At 41.0% G+C, this 23,396-nt stretch overlaps 1 protein-coding gene across 3 annotated transcripts in view; it reads left to right on the top strand.

Moving 5' to 3' along the window:
* Positions 1 to 23,396, top strand: part of LOC113058412 (alpha-2-macroglobulin-like) — a 60,869-nt gene that overhangs the window by 35,386 nt on the left and 2,087 nt on the right. The window contains exons 1-30 of one of the 3 annotated variants that reach the window (XM_026226297.1): positions 1,609 to 1,750; positions 2,232 to 2,412; positions 2,538 to 2,694; positions 16,002 to 16,054; positions 16,184 to 16,204; positions 16,397 to 16,562; positions 16,682 to 16,766; positions 16,905 to 17,019; positions 17,116 to 17,236; positions 17,354 to 17,463; positions 17,556 to 17,726; positions 17,812 to 18,045; positions 18,159 to 18,371; positions 18,446 to 18,595; positions 18,777 to 18,902; positions 19,042 to 19,117; positions 19,543 to 19,681; positions 19,895 to 20,120; positions 20,189 to 20,315; positions 20,390 to 20,511; positions 20,610 to 20,661; positions 21,071 to 21,154; positions 21,280 to 21,456; positions 21,576 to 21,651; positions 21,826 to 21,982; positions 22,137 to 22,211; positions 22,291 to 22,453; positions 22,561 to 22,754; positions 22,836 to 23,048; positions 23,156 to 23,274. In XM_026226297.1, the coding sequence (XP_026082082.1) occupies positions 1,665 to 1,750; positions 2,232 to 2,412; positions 2,538 to 2,694; positions 16,002 to 16,054; positions 16,184 to 16,204; positions 16,397 to 16,562; positions 16,682 to 16,766; positions 16,905 to 17,019; positions 17,116 to 17,236; positions 17,354 to 17,463; positions 17,556 to 17,726; positions 17,812 to 18,045; positions 18,159 to 18,371; positions 18,446 to 18,595; positions 18,777 to 18,902; positions 19,042 to 19,117; positions 19,543 to 19,681; positions 19,895 to 20,120; positions 20,189 to 20,315; positions 20,390 to 20,511; positions 20,610 to 20,661; positions 21,071 to 21,154; positions 21,280 to 21,456; positions 21,576 to 21,651; positions 21,826 to 21,982; positions 22,137 to 22,211; positions 22,291 to 22,453; positions 22,561 to 22,754; positions 22,836 to 23,048; positions 23,156 to 23,274 (3,989 nt within the window). In that variant the 5' untranslated portion in view covers positions 1,609 to 1,664. Of the gene's footprint in view, positions 1 to 1,608; positions 1,751 to 2,231; positions 2,413 to 2,537; positions 2,695 to 16,001; positions 16,055 to 16,183; positions 16,205 to 16,396; positions 16,563 to 16,681; positions 16,767 to 16,904; positions 17,020 to 17,115; positions 17,237 to 17,353; positions 17,464 to 17,555; positions 17,727 to 17,811; positions 18,046 to 18,158; positions 18,372 to 18,445; positions 18,596 to 18,776; positions 18,903 to 19,041; positions 19,124 to 19,542; positions 19,682 to 19,894; positions 20,121 to 20,188; positions 20,316 to 20,389; positions 20,512 to 20,609; positions 20,662 to 21,070; positions 21,155 to 21,279; positions 21,457 to 21,575; positions 21,652 to 21,825; positions 21,983 to 22,136; positions 22,212 to 22,290; positions 22,454 to 22,560; positions 22,755 to 22,835; positions 23,049 to 23,155; positions 23,275 to 23,396 lie in introns of those variants that run through there. The other 2 variants (XM_026226295.1, XM_026226296.1) reach the window with 2 other exon arrangements.

Genomic DNA, 23,396 nt, shown 5'->3' with positions numbered 1-23,396 from the left:
AGGGTTACTAAAAATATATATTTTTTTCCTCAAAATATATTTTGAATTGTTTTGTCAAAGACTGTTATTTATCATCCACCATCTTCAAATATTAGTTTTTATTAAAACTTGAAGCAGCTACTAAAACAGTGTGATTTCAACAAAGAAGATATTATTATGGAGATTTAAATATTAATTGGGAAGATAAAACAGATAGAAAGAATCTCAAACAGATAACTGATCACTTCAATTTGAAGCAAATTATTAATGGGCCTACAAGAATAACTAATTCAACAAGGTCCCAAATGGATTACATTTTTTAAAAAACCGAGCAGAGAGAAATTAAAAAACTTTTAATATGTTAACAGGCCTTTCTCACCACAATTTGATTTTAGTGGCCAGAAAATGATCTAGTAAGAGATTCAATTTATTCATAATAAATATAAATAATAATAATAATAAAATTGATGGCTGCACAAATTACTAATTATTTGAATAATAGTTCTTGTGCTTTTCATCCAAAGCAGTTTGTGTCCTTTACTTTTTACATTGTACATCAATAATCTTCCATCCGTCTGTCCTAACACTTACATTCAAATGTATGCAGATGACACTGTTATTTATATACAAGGAAATGGTGTGTCCCAAGTTGCAATGAACTTACATATTCCCTGGTTCATGTCACAGCTTGGCTAGAACAATGCTGTTTATAGTAAAACATCTCTACAACAGTGAGTATGTTCTTTACCAAATGTAATAGTTATAAGGGTAGTGCCAGATGTTTTTGTATCAGGGGAAAGATTATATAAGTATATTGGTGTTCTGATTGATTCCAAACTTCCTAAGCTGGGATAACTTGATCAATTATGTACTTGTCTACTGTTTAAGACTATACACAGCCTGACTTGACAACTTAAACAGTGAATATTAGAACAACTGCTCACCGATCTACATGGTGTGGGGAAAGAGGGGACTGTATTATTCCTCTCAAAAGATGTAAATTCAGTCAGTCTGTATTTTCAGTCAAAGCTGCAAGGGTATGGAACTCCATCCCATCAACAATTAGAAGATTACATACTCTTGGTTCTTTTCCGTTTCATCTAAAAGAAAATGGTTACTGACAACTCAGCACTTTCAACATTAGTATTGTATTCTTGACTGTAGACTTCCTTGTACTAAGTATGTTTTCAGAAGATCACATGTGTACACTTACTTTGCACTTTAAAGATTTCAGTTGAGTTCTTGCATGCCATTGACTAAGAATATAATGCTTCAACATCTCTTTTAATTTTTAACTGCAAAAAAAAAGGGAAAGAAAAGAAAAAAACACGTTTACATGCTTGGACATTCCAATATTCAAAATTTAAATTGTTCAACTCAGAATTAGATTGTGATGGACATTCATAAATAACTGAATGTGGTTTTTTTATGTTTATTTTGTGCAAGAGTACAGCTTCTGTATCTCTTTACCTGAGATTGCTTGTAATATTTTGATGCTTGTTCTTTATTTTCTAATGTTTGGACAAACCAACCAATGCACATTATCACAAGTTTTTCAAACTGCATTGCTTACATGGTTGAATCATTAATCAGATGATCAATACAACTTTTTTTAAAGGACCTCCTTTAGAACGAGAGTCCGTTTATAAGAGACAGTCCAGTTAATCTCACGGTCACTGGTCATCATGGATCTGAATGTTAGCCGCTGTTGGAAATGGCTCCTTCAGGTCTCTTTCCTCATTGTCTGTGTGAATGGACAAACATCAGGGCCGTAAGTTTTTAATGATTTCTGTTAAATAAACTGTAGGAAGATATTCTGTTTTAATAGCAAGATCTTAATTTTTTTTTTAATTTAAATATTTTTTATTTTTTATCAACTGACATGAGTATTTGGTGGCCGTTTTGTATAACGAGAACAGAATATTCAAAAGATAATAATAAACATTTAAATAGTGCAAATACTTAAATATTTATCTTGAGCATTAAAATCTTTAAAAATGGAAATTGAAATTTTTTTGATGCCACTGTACTTTTGAGGGACAACTAGAATATATATATTTTTTTCTATGTCTGATAAATTATTAGAATACCTAATCATTGTGCAGGTTAAGTTGTGATTTATCCTGTATTTATTAAACTTATCTTGGCTGCAAGAGAAATGTTTGCTGTTTGACAGACAAGTTAAAGCATGTATAAGGAATGTTTGTATCTAATGCCTTGTGCAATATTGTGTAATTATTATCTTTCAATAGATATTTCATGGTCACGTTTCCTGCAGTTATCGAGTCTGGATCTGAGGCCAAACTGTGTGCAAGTCTTCTCAAGCCCAATGAAAGCCTTGTCATGAACATTTATCTGGTTCATGGTGAAAATAGCACTTTACTGCTACAGGAGAAAGCTGAGGAAGAGTTTCACAACTGCTTTAACTTCAGGGTCTGTCATTAGCATATTGTAATGAATATTTATAGTTTGTGTCATATTGCATCTAGGTTTTTTTTATTTTTTATTTTTAATAACGTTTGCAGAGGTTGTGAATACAGCATATTTCTTCTCATCAGGCTCCTCTTGTAGAAGCAGAATCAGTGCAGAGAATGAAGGTAGAACTTCACGGAGATGCTTTCAAGATGACTGAAGAGAGAAAAGTCATGTTCAAGCCTTACAATCCTCTGACCTTTATCCAGACTGATAAACCCATCTATAATCCAGGACAGACAGGTGAGCTGTGAATGTTTCAAAGGTAAACCTCAGTAAATAATGCCGGTGTCATTGACATCTAAACCCTGATCACAGCTGATTCAGCTGATTCAGCACATATAAATAAAGCATGTTATCATGAAATGAACTGATAGAATCATAGATCAAACATGGCTAAAGTTGCAAAAACCAACAGATGGTAATTAAGTAAACAGTTCACTGGATTTGTAAACAGAAAACCGGAGCAGATAAGGACGAAGGGTTCACTGCTAACTGCTTTAACACAAGAATGGCCAAAGAAATCCCCTCATCTAAACCTATATTCAGCCTAAATCATGTAATTACCGAAACATGATGATATAAATCACTATATTTTCTCTTTTTATAGGATATAGAGATACTTGGACATGCAAAACATCTTTCATAGCTGTCTGAAATACCTGATTCTAATGGGGCAAAGTGTCAAATTTTTTTTTGTAAAATGACAGCAAAAAAACACATATAAACGAAAAACAGCCAGCTTAAGTCACAGGTTTGGCTTTACTGCAGAATTTGTCAGTACTATACTGTATATTTGAGTCCTTAATACGGTTAAGTTCACACATAGCCTACATTCGATTATTTATGTGAGTGAGAACCGCATTCTACAACTAAACTCACTTTTTCAATTAAGTCCTTCAGGGTGAACGCTACCGAATTGAAAGACTAGTTGTCACGGCATACAGTGCAGCTTTGTGCTGCACATACGCATGTGTAGCATGTGTTTTTGGTTTTTATGTGTGGAATCCGTAACTTACAGAGCCACAGATATGTGTCGGGTCTCTGGGCTAATCACCTGCCTTTTGGGTTTGTGGTTGGGTTTGTGGTTGTGGTACTCACCTACTGTAGTCATGTCGTGTCTTGTCATCAGGCTCCAGTGCTCGTAGTTGTTAACCTCTACCTCCTTTCACGTGAACTCGGTTTTCTAAGAAGTCCTCCAGCTCTCATCATTACCCTGGTCTCAGTTTAGTGATCCGACCCACCGGGTTCACCTGTCCAGCCTTAGTTACGGCTGATATCAGTTGCCGCTGCCCTCTTCCTGTCTCGATCGGGTGACAGCATTCCTCGTCCGTGCGAGCTGACTGTGGAACGATCATTTATCTGCTCTGTCTCTTCTGCTTAATAAAGGCGCTGTGTAATCCGCTACTGAATCCAGCCTATTTCCCTTGACAGAACACTCTGACCAGAGCATGGATTCAGTGGGATCTGATCCACTTCGCTCGGCTCTCGTACAGCAGGGAGTTTTATTGGGTCAGCATGCCACCTCTTGCTCAAGACCACTGCACAAGATGTGGATGCTCTTAATGCTCGAGTCACTGAGTTCCTCACACGGGTGAAGAGCCTTCAGCGGGAGGCGACGAGCCGGGGTTCCGTTCTTTGCACCGGTATGTCCCAGGATCCCGAACCACATGCCAACAATCCGCCGGTCAATGATGGCGATCCAAATGCCTGTCAAGCCTTTCTCTCCCATTGTACCGCTGGTGTTTTCTCTGCGGCCCGAAGTTACGCAAATGAAGGGGCCAAGGTGGCTTATGTCCTCACACTTCTTTCGGCGCGTGGCCGCGAATGGGGAATCGCCATGTGTAGATCGCGGGCTCCTTGTTGTGCCACCTTTGCAGATTTCAGTCAAGAGATGGCCAAGTTGTTTGATCGCTCAGCTCAGGGTGATGAGGCATGGCTCAGTTTTCGCGGCTGCCAAAGAGGAAGAACTCAGTCACAGATTATGCCATACAGTTCCAGTTCCGCCGCGTGTGGCTGGAATGAGAGTGCGCTGCGTCCATGTTTTCTCGAGGGGTTGCCATTGCTGACAAACCTGCTGCCATAGAGTTTCCGCGGGAGCTAGATAACCTGATAACTCTTGCACTCCGTGTGGAGGGACGTCTCAGCCCCCGCCGCTCCGTGGCGCCACTTGGAGTCCTCTTCGGCCAGTGCAACCAGCCTTCAGCTCTCGGAAGAGGAACCCATGCAACTGGGTCGTCTCCGGCTTACGCCGCAACAGAAGCAGGAGCATTTGTTTTTGGGGGTGTGTCTATATTGTGGCAAGGGTGGCCACTATCCCTTTCATTGCCCGTTAAAAGCCACTTTTCACGGTTCAAGCTCTCCAGCAGCAGTCACTCTTCTGCCGTTTCAACTCTCCTTTCAGGGGGGTTCACACTCTGGTCTCGCCCTTGTGGATTCGGGGGCTGAGGGGAACTTCCTCGATGCTGCTTCTGCTCACAGTTGGAACATTCTGCTTATTCCTCTGGCTATTCCCGTGTCAGAATGGTCATTAGCGGGCAGTCCCCTTACCACCATCACCCATGTCACACCCAGTGTTAACCTTCACATCGCTGGCAACCATTGTGAGCAGATTGAACTGTATATTATCGATTCCCCTAAGGCTCCACTAATACTGGGACATCCGTGGTTGCATAAGCACAACCCTTACATTGACTGGGTTAGTAATTCAGTTTTAGCCTGGAGTCAGTCTTGTCATGTGTCGTTTTTGGGTGCTGCTTTTCCTCCTGTCTCTGTTTCTTGTATTTCACAGGCAGATTCCTCTGAACTGACTTGTGTCCCAGCGGAGTACTATGCTCTTCGGATAGTCTTCGGTTATGCCCGGGCCATCTCGCTACCTCTGGATCGCCCTTACGACTGTGCCATTGCCTAAGGGTCGGCTATATTGCCTTTCGTGTCCTGAAAGATAGGCCACGGACAAGTATATACGAGTATTTGGTTCTTCTGTTTGGCCTTACCAGCTCCAGCCGTTTTCCAGGGACTCGTCAACAGTGTGTTGGGTGACATGATTAATCAATTTGTCTTTGTGTATTTGGATGATATCTTGATTTTCTCCCCCTCTTTCCAATTACACACCCAGCCAGTGGTGGACAGTAACGGAGTAGCTTTACTTCACAGTCACAGGTTTGGCTCAAAGGCGCAATCACATTAATGCAGAATTTGTCAGTACTATACTGTATATTTGAGTCCTTAATACGGTTAAGTTCACACATAGCCTACATTCGATTATTTATGTGAGTGAGAACCGCATTCTACAACTAAACTCACTTTTTCAATGATGTCCTTCAGGGTGAACGCTACCGAATTGAAAGACTAGTTGTCACGGCATACAGTGCAGCTTTGTGCTGCACATACGCATGTGTAGCATGTGTTTTTGGTTTTTATGTGTAGAATCCGTAACTTACAGAGCCACAGATATGTGTCGGGTCTCTGGGCTAATCACCTGCCTTTTGGGTTTGTGGTTGGGTTTGTGGTTGTGGTACTCACCTACTGTAGTCATGTCGTGTCTTGTCATCAGGCTCCACTGCTCGTAGCTGTTAACCTCTACCTCCTTTCACGTGAACTCGGTTTTCTAAGAAGTCCTCCAGCTCTCATCATTACCCTGGTCTCCAGCGGTATCTTTCGGTGCGTGGCCGCGAATGGGGAATCGCCATGTGTAGATCGCGGGCTCCTTGTTGTGCCACCTTTGCAGATTTCAGTCAAGAGATGGCCAAGTTGTTTGATCGCTCAGCTCAGGGTGATGAGGCATGGCTCAGTTTTCGCGGCTGCCAAAGAGGAAGAACTCAGTCACAGATTATGCCATACAGTTCCAGTTCCGCCGCGTGTGGCTGGAATGAGAGTGCGCTGCGTCCATGTTTTCTCGAGGGGTTGCCATTGCTGACAAACCTGCTGCCATAGAGTTTCCGCGGGAGCTAGATAACCTGATAACTCTTGCACTCCGTGTGGAGGGACGTCTCAGCCCCCGCCGCTCCGTGGCGCCACTTGGAGTCCTCTTCGGCCAGTGCAACCAGCCTTGAGCTCTCGGAAGAGGAACCCATGCAACTGGGTCGTCTCCGGCTTACGCCGCAACAGAAGCAGGAGCGTTTGTTTTTGGGGGTGTGTCTATATTGTGGCAAGGGAGGCCACTATCCCTTTCATTGCCCGTTAAAAGCCACTTTTCACGGTTCAAGCTCTCCAGCAGCAGTCACTCTTCTGCCGTTTCAACTCTCCTTTCAGGGGGGTTCACACGCTGGTCTCGCCCTTGTGGATTCGGGGGCTGAGGGGAACTTCCTCGATGCTGCTTCTGCTCACAGTTGGAACATTCTGCTTATTCCTCTGGCTATTCACGTGTCAGAATGGTCATTAGCGGGCAGTCCCCTTACCACCATCACCCATGTCACACCCAGTGTTAACCTTCACATCGCTGGCAACCATTGTGAGCAGATTGAACTGTATATTATCGATTCCCCTAAGGCTCCACTAATACTGGGACATCCGTGGTTGCATAAGCACAACCCTTACATTGACTGGGTTAGTAATTCAGTTTTAGCCTGGAGTCAGTCTTGTCATGTGTCGTGTTTGGGTGCTGCTTTTCCTCCTGTCTCTGTTTCTTGTATTTCACAGGCAGATTCCTCTGAACTGACTTGTGTCCCAGCGGAGTACTATGCTCTTCGGATAGTCTTCGGTTATGCCCGGGCCATCTCGCTACCTCTGGATCGCCCTTACGACTGTGCCATTGCCTAAGGGTCGGCTATATTGCCTTTCGTGTCCTGAAAGATAGGCCACGGACAAGTATATACGAGTATTTGGTTCTTCTGTTTGGCCTTACCAGCTCCAGCCGTTTTCCAGGGACTCGTCAACAGTGTGTTGGGTGACATGATTAATCAATTTGTCTTTGTGTATTTGGATGATATCTTGATTTTCTCCCCCTCTTTCCAATTACACACCCAGCCAGTGGTGGACAGTAACGGAGTAGCTTTACTTCGTTACTGTACTTAAGTACATTTTTCAAGTATCTGTACTTTTAATGGAGTAGTTTTATTTTGAGTAACTTTTACTTTTACTTCACTACATTCCAAAGCATAAGATCTTACTTTTAACTTCACTACATTTCATAAAACATATCGTTACTCCCTATAATATATCACGTGCTCTGACACGCAGAAGCGGTGTCTGATTCATCATGAACAAATTGAGTCTTTTCAAAATAAACTTTTAAATTGGATCGCAAATCGCACCAAACGATTCGTTTACGAATTAGAATTATCCAATTGCAGCTGTTCTGGAGTCGACCACTCACTGATTCAAATGAACCATTTAGTGCGAGTCTACAGAAGTAAGAACCGGGAAATCAAGTGAGCGCGCGTGCAGCTGATGTTGCTAAAAGTAAGTTATTAATGTCGAAATTTAGGATTAATTATTGTAACTGAAAATCATATTTAGGTCAAAATTGTCAGTTGTTTGGGAACTAAATCCGCTGTAAAGATTGATCTGTTTAAGCCCACTGAAATGGTCGAGTGCAGACGATGCAGACACATCAATCAGTGTCTCTGTGTTTAAGGTAAAAAATAAATAAATAAATAAAAAACCATTAAACTAACAGAGATTAAATAAAATAACTTGTATGTTCAAATTCCCCGCTGCTGTAATATTAACAGTTTTATTAAAATGCTACCATGTCCTATGTGACGTCTGTTTTTATATTGTTTATCAACAGTAACGTTATATTGTTTGGATTAACTAGATGAGTAGACAGACATGAATGTTTATTCATAACCATACTGAAAATAAGTAAATATTGTTAGCTGATGCTAACTGTCTAGCTAACAAGCTTGCTGGTGCTAACTAGAGGTAATTTTTATAATGTCCAAATATTTTTATTCAACCACCTATATATATACATATAGATTACATGTAGTGACAAAAGTAAGGATGTGATGTTCAGAACATGGTAACTACAGTAATTATCAAAGAGGGGAAGATATGCACCCCGTTTGGCCAGGGGTGTTTTTACACCACAGATTTGAGAAGGAAAAAATCATTATAAAAATATAATTATATTTTCCTTAAAATGTTCTTCCTAACTTCAGGCCTTATTATCATGTCATATGTAACTGTGATGTTCTGTAAAACAACAAACTTTAAAATACTTTTTTTTTACTGGTGAAAATCAGATGGTCAACTCTGCTTTCTCTCAGGTAAATCACAGTGTAAACTTCACAGTGAACATTACTCTCGTCAACCTAGTCCATATCAACAACAAAAATATACCTTGACTCCATATAGTGGTTATTTTGGAAAAAAATCCCAAGTATTTTGAGCAGTAGGATTATTAAAAAGATTTGTGTACTTCGTCCACCACTGCCCCCAGCGCATCAGATGGGTCCTCCAGCGGTTGTTAGAAAACCAGTTGTTTGTCAAGGCGGAGAAGTGCGAATTCCACACTGAGTCACACTGAGTTCCTTGGCCACATCATCTCTACGAGTGGGATTAAACCTGATCCCACTAAGATAGAAGCAATCACCCAGTGGCCGGTCCCTGATTCCTGTAAGGCTCTGCAGCGTTTCCTGGGTTTTGCCAACTTTTACCGGCGATACATCGGGAATTTTGGTCAGATCGCTGCACTGCTTACGGCCTTAACCTCCACCAAGGTGTCCTTCAGATGGAACCAGGAGGCTCAGGTAGCCTTTGACATTTTTGAAGTCCTGTTTTGTCTCTGCACCAATTCTGTTGGTTCCAGATCCTGAGGCCCAGTTCATTGTCGAGGTTGATGCTTTGGACGTTGGGGTTTGGCACAGATCTATCTCAGCATTCCCTCCGTGATGGGATGGTGCACCCAAGTGTATTCTTTTCTCGTCGTCTCAGTCCTGCAGAACGTAACTATGATATTGGCAATAGAGAGCTGTTGGCGGTGAGATTGGCCTTGGGTGACTGGCGTCACTGGTTGGAGGGGTTGGCGCTGCCCTTCTTGGTTTGGATGGATCACAAGAACCTTGAATACATCCGTTCGGCCAAGACACTGAGCTTGCTGGGCGCTCTTCTTTGCCAGATTCAACTTCACCCTCTCCTACCTGCCGGGATTCAAATAATGTCAAACCCAATGCTCTCTCTCGTCTGTTCGGGCCCAAGAGGGGGAGCTTGCGGCCGAAGGCATCCTTCCTGAAGGGTGGTGGTCAGTTGAGGAGGCCGGTCGAGGGTGCAAGTGCCGGGAGAGTGCCCGGCGGGCAGGTTGCCGGTGCCGGCTGAGCTGCGCTCTGAGGTCCTTCAGTGGGGTCTCGCATCCAGGTTGGTCTGCCATCCAGGTATTCGGAGAACATTGTTTGCCATCCGACAATGCTTCTGGTGGCCTGCTATGGCCACTGATGTTAGACAGTTCATTTTGGCTTGCACCACATGTGCCCAGTGTAAGCATGTGAATCACCTTCCTGATGGTCTGCTCAATCCTGTCCCTATCCCTTCCCACCCTTGGTCACACATTGCCCTTGATTTTGTTTCTGGGCTCCCCCGTCGAAGGGTAACACTGTGATTCTCACAATGGTGGATCGCTTTTCCAAAGCAGTTCATTTCATTCCCCTGACCAAACTGCCCTCTACCCAGGAGACTGCGCAACTGGTTGTGGATCACGTCTTCCATCTCCATGGATTTCCGGTGGATGTGGTTTCAGATAGGGGTCCCCCAGTTCGTCTCCCAGTTCTGGAGGGAATTTTGGAGACAGATTGGGGCCTCTGCGAGTCTGTCTTCAAGTTTCCATCCCCAGACCAATGGGCTGTGCAAGCGTGCCAACCAGGATCTAGGAAGAATGCTCCGCTCTCTGACATCCAACAATTTAAGTGCCAAAAGCTCTCCTGGGTAGAATACGCTCATAACACCCTTCCTTTGGCCGCTTCAAGTATGTCTCCCTTTGAGTGTGCTGTTGGTTATAACCCATCTCTGTTCCCATCACAGGAACCCGATGAAGTGGTTCCATCCACCCTGGCTTTCGTCTAGCACTGCTGTCGCACCTGGGAGAAAGTCAGGAGGATGGCGCCGTGGCAGGGGGTTTCAGTATTTTGTGGACTGGTAGGGTTATGGTCCAGAGGAGAGGTGCTGGGTGCCATCCCGGAACATTATGAACCACTTGTTGATCGAGGACTTCCATCAGCGACGAGGTAGGCCCCTTCCTGGAGCGCCGGGCGCCACTCCTGGGAGGGGGGGTACTGTCTGGTCTCTGGGCTAATCACCTGCCTTTTGAGTTTGTGGTTGAGTTTTTTGTGTGTGAGTATTGTGAATTTGGATGATTTGACAGCTCGCCAAGGGTTGGTTTCCAGCCCTCCTTGTTTTTCTGCTTGTAATCTAGGTTGTTTGCCACCTGGTCCACATTACCTCTAAATATCTTCCCTTTATAGTTCCCTGTGTTTCTCTGTCTGTTGTCAGACTTTTGTTACTCGTACCAATAGCTCAGATCTTCTAGTTTGTCAGTGTACTCACCTTGTTGTGTTGTGTCGTGTCGTGTCATGTCTTGTCATCAGGCTCCAGTGCTCGTATCTGTTAACCTTTACCTCCTTTCACGTGAACGCAGTTTCCTAAGAAGTCTTCAAGCTCTCATCATTACCCCACTCTCGGCTGTCGAGCAAGCAGTCGCTCAGTTTAGCAATCCAACCCACCGGTCTCACCTCTCCGGCCGTTGTTGTGGCTAATGTCAGTCGCCGCTGCCCTCTTCCTATCTTGATCTGGTGACGGCATTCCTCGTCCATGCTAACTGACTGTGGAACAATCATTTATCTGCTCTGTCTCTTCTGCTTAACCCTCTGGAGTCGATTAACGAGTAAACGCGTTATGAGTCATTTTCTCCTGATAACCCCGAAAAGAACTCAAATTACACTTTCAGTTTTAATCGTACAGATAAGAGCAATACATCAATCAAATCTGTAAAGGGTCTACTTTTTTTGTATACAGACATAACAACAAAACTTTGTGCACTTGTAAAATAAAGATCACAAACAAGGTGTGCTGTCTGCAGCCTTTGTCTGCGTTGATCTTCATTTAAACACGTAAAAACCTGAAAAATATTCTCAGTTCTTTTCAACATTAATAATAATAATAATAATGATAATAATAATAACAATACGTGTTTTTTGTAGAAAATAAGATTGTTAAAAGGATTTCTGAAGGATTGTGTGACTGGAGTAATGATGCAAAAATTTTTTTTTGAAAGTCAGCTTTGATTGTTCCTAATAAACCGTTTAACTGCTCCTCCAAGTGGATATTAAATTATGTTTTGGGATAATTAAATATATTCTAAATAAACTACAAACATAAAATTATATACATTTATTTTGTCCTCACATTCTTTCTTGTAACTCTTCCCTCTCAGTGACAGAAGCTGACTTAAAGGCTCATTATGCAGCTCATTATGCAGGCCTTTGTCTTCTCAGGTGTAAATCACAATGATATTCATGATAGTTGACGCCTACTCGCATATGATTTTTAACAACAAAAAGTGTCTTAGAAAATGTAAATCAATATATTGTTTTCTGTAAGTGAGTAAACAAGATGATTTTCACATAATTCACATAAGATTTTTTTTAACTAAAATGGCAGCAGCAGGTAGCAGCTTGGCAGGTGCTGATGCTGATGCTCTTCTTTTTCTAAAGACATCTGAAAAACCGCCCGATCTAAGATCTGTCCCAAAAACCTGGATATATTGGCCATTAAAGCAAATCAAAGCCAAGGCGTTAAATGTGCTTATTGCATCGCTCTACTTGACGACGATCATCACTATGCAAATGTGTGGGAGTTGGACTGCTGCCATTGAACGATCAATCTCACAAGCAAGTAGTACAGCTAGGCCTGCTACACCCCTCGACTCATGGAGCCAGTATGTTATCTTCTCCAAAGTTCTTGTTGATGGGCGTGCGAATACTCCAAATAAGCAACTCAAGTCGAGGGCACGGAGTATGGCTCCAACAACAGTCTACCGGGGTCGTACAACTTTTCTCTGCATTATTCTACTTTTATGCGGGGATATTCAAGTGAATCCAGGGCCGATGGATCTACAACAACCACTGCAGGTGGCGGAGACCACTCTGACTCACACCCCGCATGCTTTAAATACAGCGCAGATGATATCAGGTAACATTGCTAACAGTGCGCACCCACGTGCATCTACGTTTATCAACACACTGCAACAAGGTAACCGTATGTCACTACACGCGTTTAAGCCAGCAAATGAAAGTGGTAAATTAAACGCTATGCAGACTATAGTTGTCTCTAAACAAAGCCAGATGAAACTATTTCGGACCGTAAACCATGCATCGGTCCTATGGAACCCATTGACAAAGCCGAAAGGAATATTCGGAGGACATATCAACATACGTAGCGTAATGTCTAAAACTGAACAGTTGGAACATCTACTGTTGGGATCAAATCTACATTACCTGTGTCTTTCTGAAACTTGGATTACAGCTACAACTCCTGTATCGGCATTTATGATTCCGGGATATAAAGTATACAGACTGGACAGGGGAAAGGGGAAAGGGGGCGGGGTTTTGATTTATGTAAAAGACAGTATTGACAGTCACCAAATAGACATTCCAGATCAAACTATAGAGTGTGTTGGTGTTACAATCAAACTATCGCCTCAAATGTCATTTATTGTACTTTGTGTTTATAGACCACCAAATGCAACAAGTGATTTCTATACTGGTTTAACAAAAATTTTAAAAACATATGAACGAAAGGAAATATTGCTCATGGGTGACCTCAACGTAAATTGACTTGATAAAGGCAAGAGGAAACACCTAAAAGATATTGCAAACTCAATACAAATGACACAAAAAAGCCTACTAGAATAACAAAAAAGTCTCAAACTTTGATAGATTTAATATTCACCAATAAACCAGACAGGATAGTTAAAACATACAAACTAATAACTGGACTATCCGATCATAATTTTGTTCTAATAGCCAGGAAATTAAATAAATCAAGAAACATGAACAAAGAACATTCAAATAAACAATGCAAAATTACTCATATTCCTAAAAGAAATCAAGAACACCTTAAAAATGATTTAAATGAAATTGACTGGGCCTTCAAAATTGATAAAGATAGCTGTGTACATACATGTAACAATATTATAACTGCTATAAAGAATAAAGTTGATAAACATACACATCTCCAACATAGAAAATCACAGAAAAAGAGTCTCCCGTGGTTTGATGAATCCCTTTGGGATACAATGAAACAGAGAGATAAAGCTCTCAAGGTTTCTCTTAAATCTAAATTAACCACTGATTATTATATTTATAAATCTCTTAGAAATAAAGTTACCATGCTGCTTCGAAAAGCAAAAGCAAATTTTTTCCTTAACTTAATCAAAGAGGCCAATGGTAATTGTAAAAATCTGTGGAGAAGCATGGGCAAACTATTGGGAAGGCAAAAAATAAATCAGGAGCTTTTACAGATCAAAATCAATGGAATTGTTCAAAATGAGAGCTCTATTTTAGCTAAACACTACAATGATTATTTCTTGGATTCTGTATTAGACCTGGCGGAGACTTTCCCTGAAGTGAACTGCTGCAGAGATGATCATGGGGATGGTAATGCATCTTACTTTAGGTTGCAGAATATAGATGAAGACAAAATTTTCAAAATAATGTCAGATTTAAAAAATAGTAAAGCAAAGGATATATTCGGACTTGATACATCACTTTTAAAAGAACACAAAACTATTTTAACTTCTCCACTAACAATAGCTGTGAATCAATCCATAAATGAAAACAAATTTCCTTTGGCGCAAAAAAAGCAGTAGTCAAGCCGATTTTCAAGTCAGAAGACAAGCTCTGTGTCTCAAACTATAGACCTATTAGCATTCTACCAGCCATCTCCAAGATCTTTGAGAAGGTGGTGGCAGAACAGCTAGTAGAGCATCTTAACCACACTGATGCATTACATCCTTGCCAGTTTGGGTTCAGGAAAAGATACCCTCCGGGGGAGACCGCTCACGGGGACCTGCGGGAACCTGGGGGTAGGACAGACGAGGCGAGAGAAAAGGAGATGGAAGGAGGAGCGACAGGGACGAGAGAGGGGAGAGAGGAAAAAAAAAAAAAAATCTGGTTCCCAGACGCACTGCTGCTCGGCCCTCCACCGGCTGGGTGATCTCCTCCGCGGTGCCCGGCGGTGGCACTGGACGGCCCTGGCGGACGGCACAACACTCCTCCGCCGCCCGGTGGACGGCGACGGCTCCTCCGATTTTGGGCAGCGGCAGGAGTCCCCCGTTCCCTGCCCCTCCGGATTCCGTCACGGAGGCGGCAGGCTCCGGCCCCCTGGCGAACGGCGCCGACTCCTCCGCTCCCTCACGGACGGCAGCCGCCCCTCCTTGTCGTGGGCGGTCGGCAGCGAGCTCGCCCGTCCCCGGCAACTCGCTCCAGCCCACCGCCTCGAGCGTCCATGGCGGCACATACCTCGCCAGCTCGAGGGCACCGCGGATTCACCACAGCGGCGAGGGATCTTCAGCAGCGCGTCCCTCCTTCTCCCGGGCTTCGGCACCACTGTAACGATAAAAACTTCCTATACAGGGAAGAAGGAGGCGGGAACCAGCGCACAATCAAAACATAATTTTAATAATCAGAAATAAACACAAAACGGCGCGTCAGCCCCTCACGGCGACTGACGCGCACAAATAAAAGCCAAAACATAAAATAATATCCCAGGCCTGGTCCTCTCTCGTCCTTCACGGTCATCACTCCAGTTTTATATCCTTCCATCTCCTACTACTCGATACTAGCGGTGGGGCTCAGGTGTAGCTCATCTCCAATCACTACACCTGGCCTCACTCCTCGTTCCCACGCCTCTCGGCCCCGCCCCACTCGCCACACCAATGTTCTCTATGTGTTTTTTTTTTTTTTTGCCTTATTCAATTGATTTAACATTTTTAGTTTTTCACTAACCACGCATAACATTTTTTTTCTCAAAAATACAATGCACATTCATGCATTTCACAATTATTATTATTATAGCCCAGTTTGTTCTGATTACAGTGAGATTAGACTTTATCTATTTAGATATTTATAAGAAACTGAAAAAAAGCACAAATGTCAGGGCATGACAAAACTTCTCCAGGCCCCAAAAATACCCTTAGACTCAAGAGGGTTAATAAAGATAATAAAGTTAATAAAGTGTAATCCGTCATTTCCCTTGACAATGTGAGCTGTCTGTCATCTGAAGGATTTAGATCCAGTCCCTCTTAGTTATTTAGATCTAAATGATGAACTTTCTCCTCCACTGAACTCTTGTCGTCTAATGTGATAAGACTTTACAGTTTCATTTACGTTGTCATCTTTGATATTACTTTAGTGACTATCACTAATGTGGTTACAACTGATGCAAATAGATAGTCCTCCAGCCTTATGTGCTCTTAAATTTGATTCTTCTCAGTAAGTAGGCCTATTTGTTAAATAGTTCTGGTTTATTTTTATGCTATAATGACGGTCGGACTACATAAAAGATTAACACTTTAAAAGCAGAGTTTATAATACACATTTCTGTTTTCATAGTGAACTTCAGAGTTGTTACCGTGGATACAAAATTTGCACCACTTGATCAGCAGGTCAGATGTGTTTTGTCTTGAATTTTTATCTCCCTCATTTTCTTTTGCATTATTAATAAACAACACATTTCCAGCTAAATCATTTTAATATACTTAGTCATTTAATTATTATTATTTGCTCTTTTGCAGTATGGTTCAATCGTGCTCGAGGTAAGAACACAAATCCTTCTTCTGTACAGTCATAACAAGTACACTTTTGAAATCCTGTTAACGCTGCTGAAATTCTGTTAAAATTGCTGTTATTGTATTTTCAGTAATTAGGCTACATTTCTTCATTAATGGTGAGGATATGTGTAGCTGACTTGAGCTAAATATCTGAACTGTGTCTTTGCGATTAAATAGGACAGTCAGAATAACAGAATTGGTCAGTGGACAAATGTTTCTTCATCAAGGTGGATTTTGCAGCGTTCTTATGAATTAAACCCAGAGGCTCGTCAAGGTGTGTACAGACTCAGGGTTTATATTGGTGAAAGGATGATCTCACATGATTTTGAGGTGAAAAAATATGGTAAGTCATAAAAACAAACGATTTATAATATTGTGTGCGATTACTTTTATGAGTGATATCTTTGTATATTCATTTCTAATTTGACTACTAATAAGTCTTATTTCTGCCTTTCTGCCTAGTTTTGCCTAAGTTTGAAGTTACTGTACAAAGCCCAGATAAAGTCAGTGTTGATGAAGACGAACTGTTAATTGAGGTTTGCGGAAAGTGAGTGGTCTATTTTATTTCCTGCATTAAGAGAGCAGTGTTTTCTTCCATTTTTACTTACTATAACCCCGAACCTATTATATTAGTTTCTTAACTCAGCCCTGGGCTGTATATCTGTTGCTTGTACCTTTTTCACAGATACACTTATGGGCAGCCTGTACCTGGTAAATCATGGGTGAAAGTGTGCCGTAATTTTCTGACCTATGTTCTTACCATCGATAGCAATCCAGTATGTTTAGAGGAAACCACTGAGGTATGTGAGTTAAAATGCAAATAAAGTAATGGTACATATGTCTTCTCTTTAGCCAAGTAAACTACTCTTTAATGTTTGTTCATTTACCTCAATTAGATAAAAAAGACAGGCTGTGCCACCCATACCTTAGATGCATCAGTCTTTTTCAACTCCACACTAAAGTATTCTCTGGAGAATTCTCTTAAAGTTGAAGCAATGGTTACAGAAGAAGGAACAGGTGAGTAGTTGGATTTGGTCAGATCCATGTTACCTACATTTCTTGATTTTCATTTTTTTATGTTTTATTTTTATTTTGTTTGAATAAATAATAATTTGCTCTTTTAACAATTTACAGAGATCACCATGAAAAAATATAAATCTGTGTCCGTCACTTATGAAATTGGCAAAGTCACACTCACTGACCTGCCCAAAACATATGAACACGGATCAGTTATTGAAGGAAAAGTAGGTCTAAAATCAGTTTGTCTCAATTTAATAACACTGATTTGTGCATAATTATTCCATCATTTGTTCCTTAAATCTCTTCTTTTCAACAGATCAAACTCTCAAATTTCAAAGATGCACCAATTCAAAACAAAGTGGTTTATCTTTTTGAGGGTGAAACTTGGTCCTCAAATCTGCTCCTAAATCTCACAACAGACAGCGATGGTTTCGCCAGCTTCTCTCTTAATACATCCAGTCTTCCTGAAGGGGATATTAATCTGATAGTATGATCACTTTATTAACCTAGTTCTCTTTTGTGTTCGCTGAAGAGTTCATTTGCTTGAGTAATTGTTGTTGCGTGTTTTTCAGGCAAGTGTGTATCCAGAGCTTCGTTATGATAGTTACAAAACACCTTACATCTCTATGGATAGAAAAACTGTTCAGCTTTTCCAGCCTGCCACTCCATACACCCCAACATTAAGTGAACTGATTATAGAGAATATTGAGCAACCATTAAAGTGTGATGCTGAGTTGACAACGACCATCAAGTATTATTTTATTGGAGAGACTGCTGAAGACTTCAAAACTGACATTGTCTATATGGTGAGAACATGTGCAGAATGTACATTAGTCCACTGATGCCTTCATTGTTTGTTAACAGCATTAACTGGCTGCACTGGTCAGTTTGTCATGGAAGTGTCATCTGTCTATTTCAGGTCTTGTCCAGAGGAGTCATCGTTCATCATGGATCTGAGAAGGTTGAAGTGAAGTCTTCTAATGGAGCAGCAAGTGGCACAGTGTCGTTCAAACTGTCTGTTGGTGCAGATCTGGCTCCTGCAGTGCAGATTCTGGCCTACTGTGTTCTGCCCAGTGAAAATGTGGCTGCTCATAGCACAAAATTTGATGTTGAAAAATGTTTCAGTAACAAGGTATGTATTGAGATATGTATTGAGATGTATTTCTGGCTCAGTCCTAAAATAAAATATATTTACTCTCATTACAGGTTTCGCTACAGTTTTCTCCTGCTAAAGCAGTTCCTGGAGAGGAAAGCACTCTCCAGCTCTCAGCTCAGCCTGGTTCACTGTGTGGCCTCAGTGCTGTAGATCAGAGCGTCCTGATCATGGAGTCCGGAAAACGTCTGAATACTGAAAAGGTGTGAGAACAGACCATCCTCAGAAACTGTGATCCATCAGTATTTATGATGACATCCCGATCTCAGGAGATTGAACATTCATCTTCATTATTTCCCACTTTATTCGTGAAAGGGGGGGGGTATATATGAATTATTTAGTGTTGAAATTTTAGAAATCAGTGTGAATGTGGTCTCATCACAGATCTTCAACCTGCTGCCAGTGCAATCGGTGTCAGATTATCCTTACAGTCTTGAAGATGAGCGAAAGTGTCTGCATGTGAGACCCCGTCGAGCTCTGCCAACAGACAACACCTATGAATCTTTAAAGGTAGGTGGATTATATAAGTGACAGTGCAGGAAATAATGACTGGGATATATTGATTCGGTATATTCTGTTTATTCATAAGTAAATCCATAAAAACCCCTTTTTTGACAATTAAATGTGTAATTTTATTACCGTTTGACAGAGAGTCGGATTGAAGATGGCAACAAATTTGGCTGTGCGAGTCCCTCAGTGTCTTTCATACAGAGGCCTGATTTATGGTATTGGTACATGTACCATTATTATAATTTATGCTGTAATATGTTTGGTGTTTGTTTTGAAATGTTTTTCATACATAAAATATGTTCAATTTGAAATTCACATCTACAACTAGGAGTGGTGTAGTCGGAAAAGGCAAACATTTTCTGGGATAATTCGTTTTTCAATTTTTTTTATTTTAAATCGTTATTATTTTTGGAAAAAAAAAACTTTGCCAGCCCTAAAAAACTAAAACTACAATTACTAATCAAAATGAACTGGAAGTAAAACACTGTGCCAAGAATCCCTAAAATGAATTTGTATAAAAAAAAAGCTTTGTATTATAATGATGATCTGTCTTCCATTCGCTGTTTTACTCACAACATGATCATTTGGATGTGTCAATGCACATATTTCCACATTTACTATAAATGTCACTTTTTTTCAGGGATACGTCATCCTCCTATTGCAATGTCAGTGGCAGTAATGTCTTCACTAGGCGGCGGTCATTTTCGTCCAGATTCCCCAGAAGTGACGATTCGGACAGTTTTTCCAGAAACATGGATCTGGGAACTTGCTGAAGTGGGGTCTGTGAAACATAATCAGTACATTTGACATCATATTTGAAACATATCTTTAATACATCATATTCCCTCGTCAAGATGACAAAAAAAAAAAAAAAAAATTACTTTGCAGATTCTGAGTTTTTTTCTGTGCTGAATGTTACATATAACAGAACAAATGTATGCTTAATGGCAGAGTCAGAATCAAATAGACCTTTTGTTGTAATTCCACAACAGGGACTCGGGATCAGCTCAGGTTCCTGTCACGGTTCCTGACACCATCACCTCTTGGGAGACGGAGGCTTTCTGTCTGTCCTCCGAAGGTCTGGGTCTGGCTCCTCCTGCTCAGCTGACAGTTTTCCAGCCCTTCTTCCTGGAGCTCTCTCTGCCTTACTCCATCATCCGCGGGGAGATCTTTGAGCTGAAGGCCACGGTCTTCAACTATCTTTCTAAGTGCATCATGGTGAGACTTCAGACCCAGTCTTATCCAATCACATCAAATATGCCACTAATCATGTGTTTGATTGACAGGTTAAAGTGACTCCAGCTCCTTCATCAGACTACACTCTCAAAGCCTCCGCCGATGATCAGGATTCATCCTGTCTGTGTGCTAATGGAAGAAAAACCTTTAAATGGATCCTCACTCCTTCTGTTCTTGGTGAGTTTCCCATCTGAATCATTGTTTCTCAGTGTTTGTGTCTTATATCTTCACGTACATGTCTTGTGTTGTAGGAATCATGAATATTACAGTCAGTGCAGAGGCAGAGGCGTCCCAGACCGTGTGTGACAATGAGATTGTGAGCGTGCCAGAGAGAGGACGCATTGACACAGTCACACGAAGTCTGCTTGTGCAGGTCAGCACTCGTCAAACGGCTCTCAGACATCATTTATCCATGATCCTAAAGCTGCTTACTTCAGTTTGATGTGCTAATGTAATTGTTTTATGCTGCAGGCTGAAGGAACTGAAAAGACAGAGACCTACAGCTGGTTACTCTGTCCAAAGGGTTTGTCTGCAAATATTTAATATATTTTGGTCTATAAGCACCGATAATGGTGGAATCCTTTGGCTTGTGTTTAATTTTTAGGGGTCCAAAGCAAGTTGTAAACTCCCCAAAAGTTGCTCAAAGAATTTAGATTAATGTTGTTTTTTGGCATGTTTGTTCTGTAAAGACTAATTAGACTAATAATTTCTAAACACAAACCATGTGATAATATAACCTTTCATATGACAACTAGTTGTGCCAAATTGCAAACTTGTCTATTTTTTTCTTCTTTTTACAATGTGCTTGAATCAAAATTTCTGCCTATGATCTTTTTTATTATTAATGGGACTTCACAGATGATATTAGAATGTTCTTTTATAGCATTACTGTGCTGATCATTGATGTGTGTTTCTGTCTCTCTGGTTCACAGGTGACAGTCTCTCAGAGGAAGTGAATCTGACTCTTCCTAAAGATGTGATAGAGGGATCAGCCAGATCCTCTGTTTCAGTCATTGGTAAAATATACATACACAAGCAGAAATTAGTAAATGAGTACAGACATTAGTACATATTCAATCAGAAATTGAAGAGTTTGTATTTGGATTTCAAAAGGGTATTGTTATTTGTGTTTGATTTGTAGGAGACATATTGGGTCGTGCATTGAGAAATCTTAACGGATTATTACGGATGCCGTACGGCTGTGGAGAGCAAAACATGGCTATTCTTTCTCCAAATATTTACATTCTGCAGTATCTGGAAAACACGGAGCAGCTCACTTCAGCCATCCGAGAGAGAGCCACCGGCTTCCTTAAGAGCGGTGAGAGAAACCAATCATGTCAAGAAAATACTGAGACTGATAACAATTAAGCTGAATAGTCAGACACATTGTGTCACCCCAAACAAACTGTTAAAGTGAACCATTATCACACTAAACAGGATACCAGAGACAACTGAACTACAAGCATTATGATGGTGCATATAGCACATTTGGACATGGTGATGGAAATACATGGTAAATTTGTTTACACTCTTTTGTTAAGTAAGTTTTGTTAGTAATCTAAATAACATAGTAAAAACAAAAAAAAGAAAAATTCTATCTGCTCAAATAATTTGTTTTGAGAGATTTGTTTTCTTTTTCATTTAAACATCTGATTTCGTTTTTAAATTAAATCTTCCAAACCACCAGGTTGACTGCTTTTGTCCTGAGGTCTTTTGGCAAAGCACAGAAATACATATTTATTGATCCACAAATTATTCAGAGTGCAAAGCAATGGTTAATAAGCAGACGGGATTCAGACGGCTGTTTTATTCAACAGGGAAGACTGTTCAACAACAGAATGAAGGTCTGTCTCTCTATCTATCTACCTGTAAAAGTGTAAATGTATTTTTTTTTATATTTAAGCTTTAATGTTAACATTTAGCATCTAGATTAACTTTCCTCTAACAGTTTTGAGTGTGTTACTTTTTTTATTTATTTCTATTTCTCCTTCATTTCAGGGTGGAGTGAATGATAATGTGACTATGACTGCCTACATTACTGCATCATTACTTGAACTGGAAACTCCAGTCACAGTAAGTTCATCTACAGGAAACACACTATAGACTCATAGAAAAACACTCACATCAGCTGTTTCTCTGATTTTTGTCTCAGGATCCTGTCGTCACTAAAGGTTTGTCTTGCTTGAGGTCCGTCATTGAGAATGTCAAAAACACTTACACCACTGCTCTGCTCGCGTACACTTTCAGTCTGGCTAGAGATACGGACACTCGACAGCAGCTTTTTAAGAAACTGGAGGATGTTGCTATTTCAGAGGGTAAGACATCTGTTTCCAGTGACTTTCTGTTATCTTTTATGACTGCACTATTGTTTTTGTCATGCTCATTGAGTTACTGTTGTATCTTTTGTCCATGTGTCCTAAAGGGTCTCATCTCCACTGGTCTCAGTCTGCATCTGCTGATGACTCTGATTCTCTGGCAGTGGAGATCAGCTCATATGTGCTGCTAGCTGTTCTCTCTGCAGATTCACTCACTACAGCTGATCTGGGCTTTGCTAACAGGATTGTCAGCTGGCTCGTGAAGCAGCAGAATGCCTATGGAGGATTCTCCTCCACACAGGTGACTCAAACTACTCAAATCAGACACGTGATTGCTGAATAATGGGTGAATGTCACATTACTGAACACATTTATTTCTCAGGACACAGTGGTGGCTCTTCAGGCTCTGTCTTTGTACGCCACTAAAGTGTTCAGCTCTGACGGCTTCAGCACAGTGACTGTACAGTCAGCAGGAGACACTCACCTCTTTGATATCAATCAGGACAACAAGTTACTGTATCAGGAGAAGCAGCTGCAGAACGTTCCAGCCAAATACAGCATTGAAGTCAAGGGCTCAACCTGTGTGTCTGTGCAGGTCTGTAGTGTGTTCAGCTTCACTGATCCACTTCCTCTTAGCATTTTGTGGTTCTTTTGCTGTGAGATGGATTATAAATGTGTTTTTGTTTGTGTTGTCTTTCTCAGGTGGCTCAGTTCTACAACATTCCCACTCCTACTGAAAATAAAACATTGAGCATTGATGCTAAGATTGAGGGAGACTGCAAAACATTGGGACAAAATTTCATCTTGAAATTCACTGTCAAGTAAGAGCACATACTTTCCATGTGTGTGTGTGTGTGTGTGTAAATATATATATATATATATATATATATATATATATGAAGGCTGCCATCAGCTAAAGATTTTCCTAGTTGACTACTAGTCG

Source organism: Carassius auratus, chromosome 40 (genome assembly GCF_003368295.1).
Source record: "Carassius auratus strain Wakin chromosome 40, ASM336829v1, whole genome shotgun sequence".
NCBI classification, from domain to species: Eukaryota; Metazoa; Chordata; class Actinopteri; order Cypriniformes; family Cyprinidae; genus Carassius; species Carassius auratus.
Note: the sequence above shows the minus strand (reverse complement) of the source record. Positions and strands in the feature narration are given on the sequence as shown.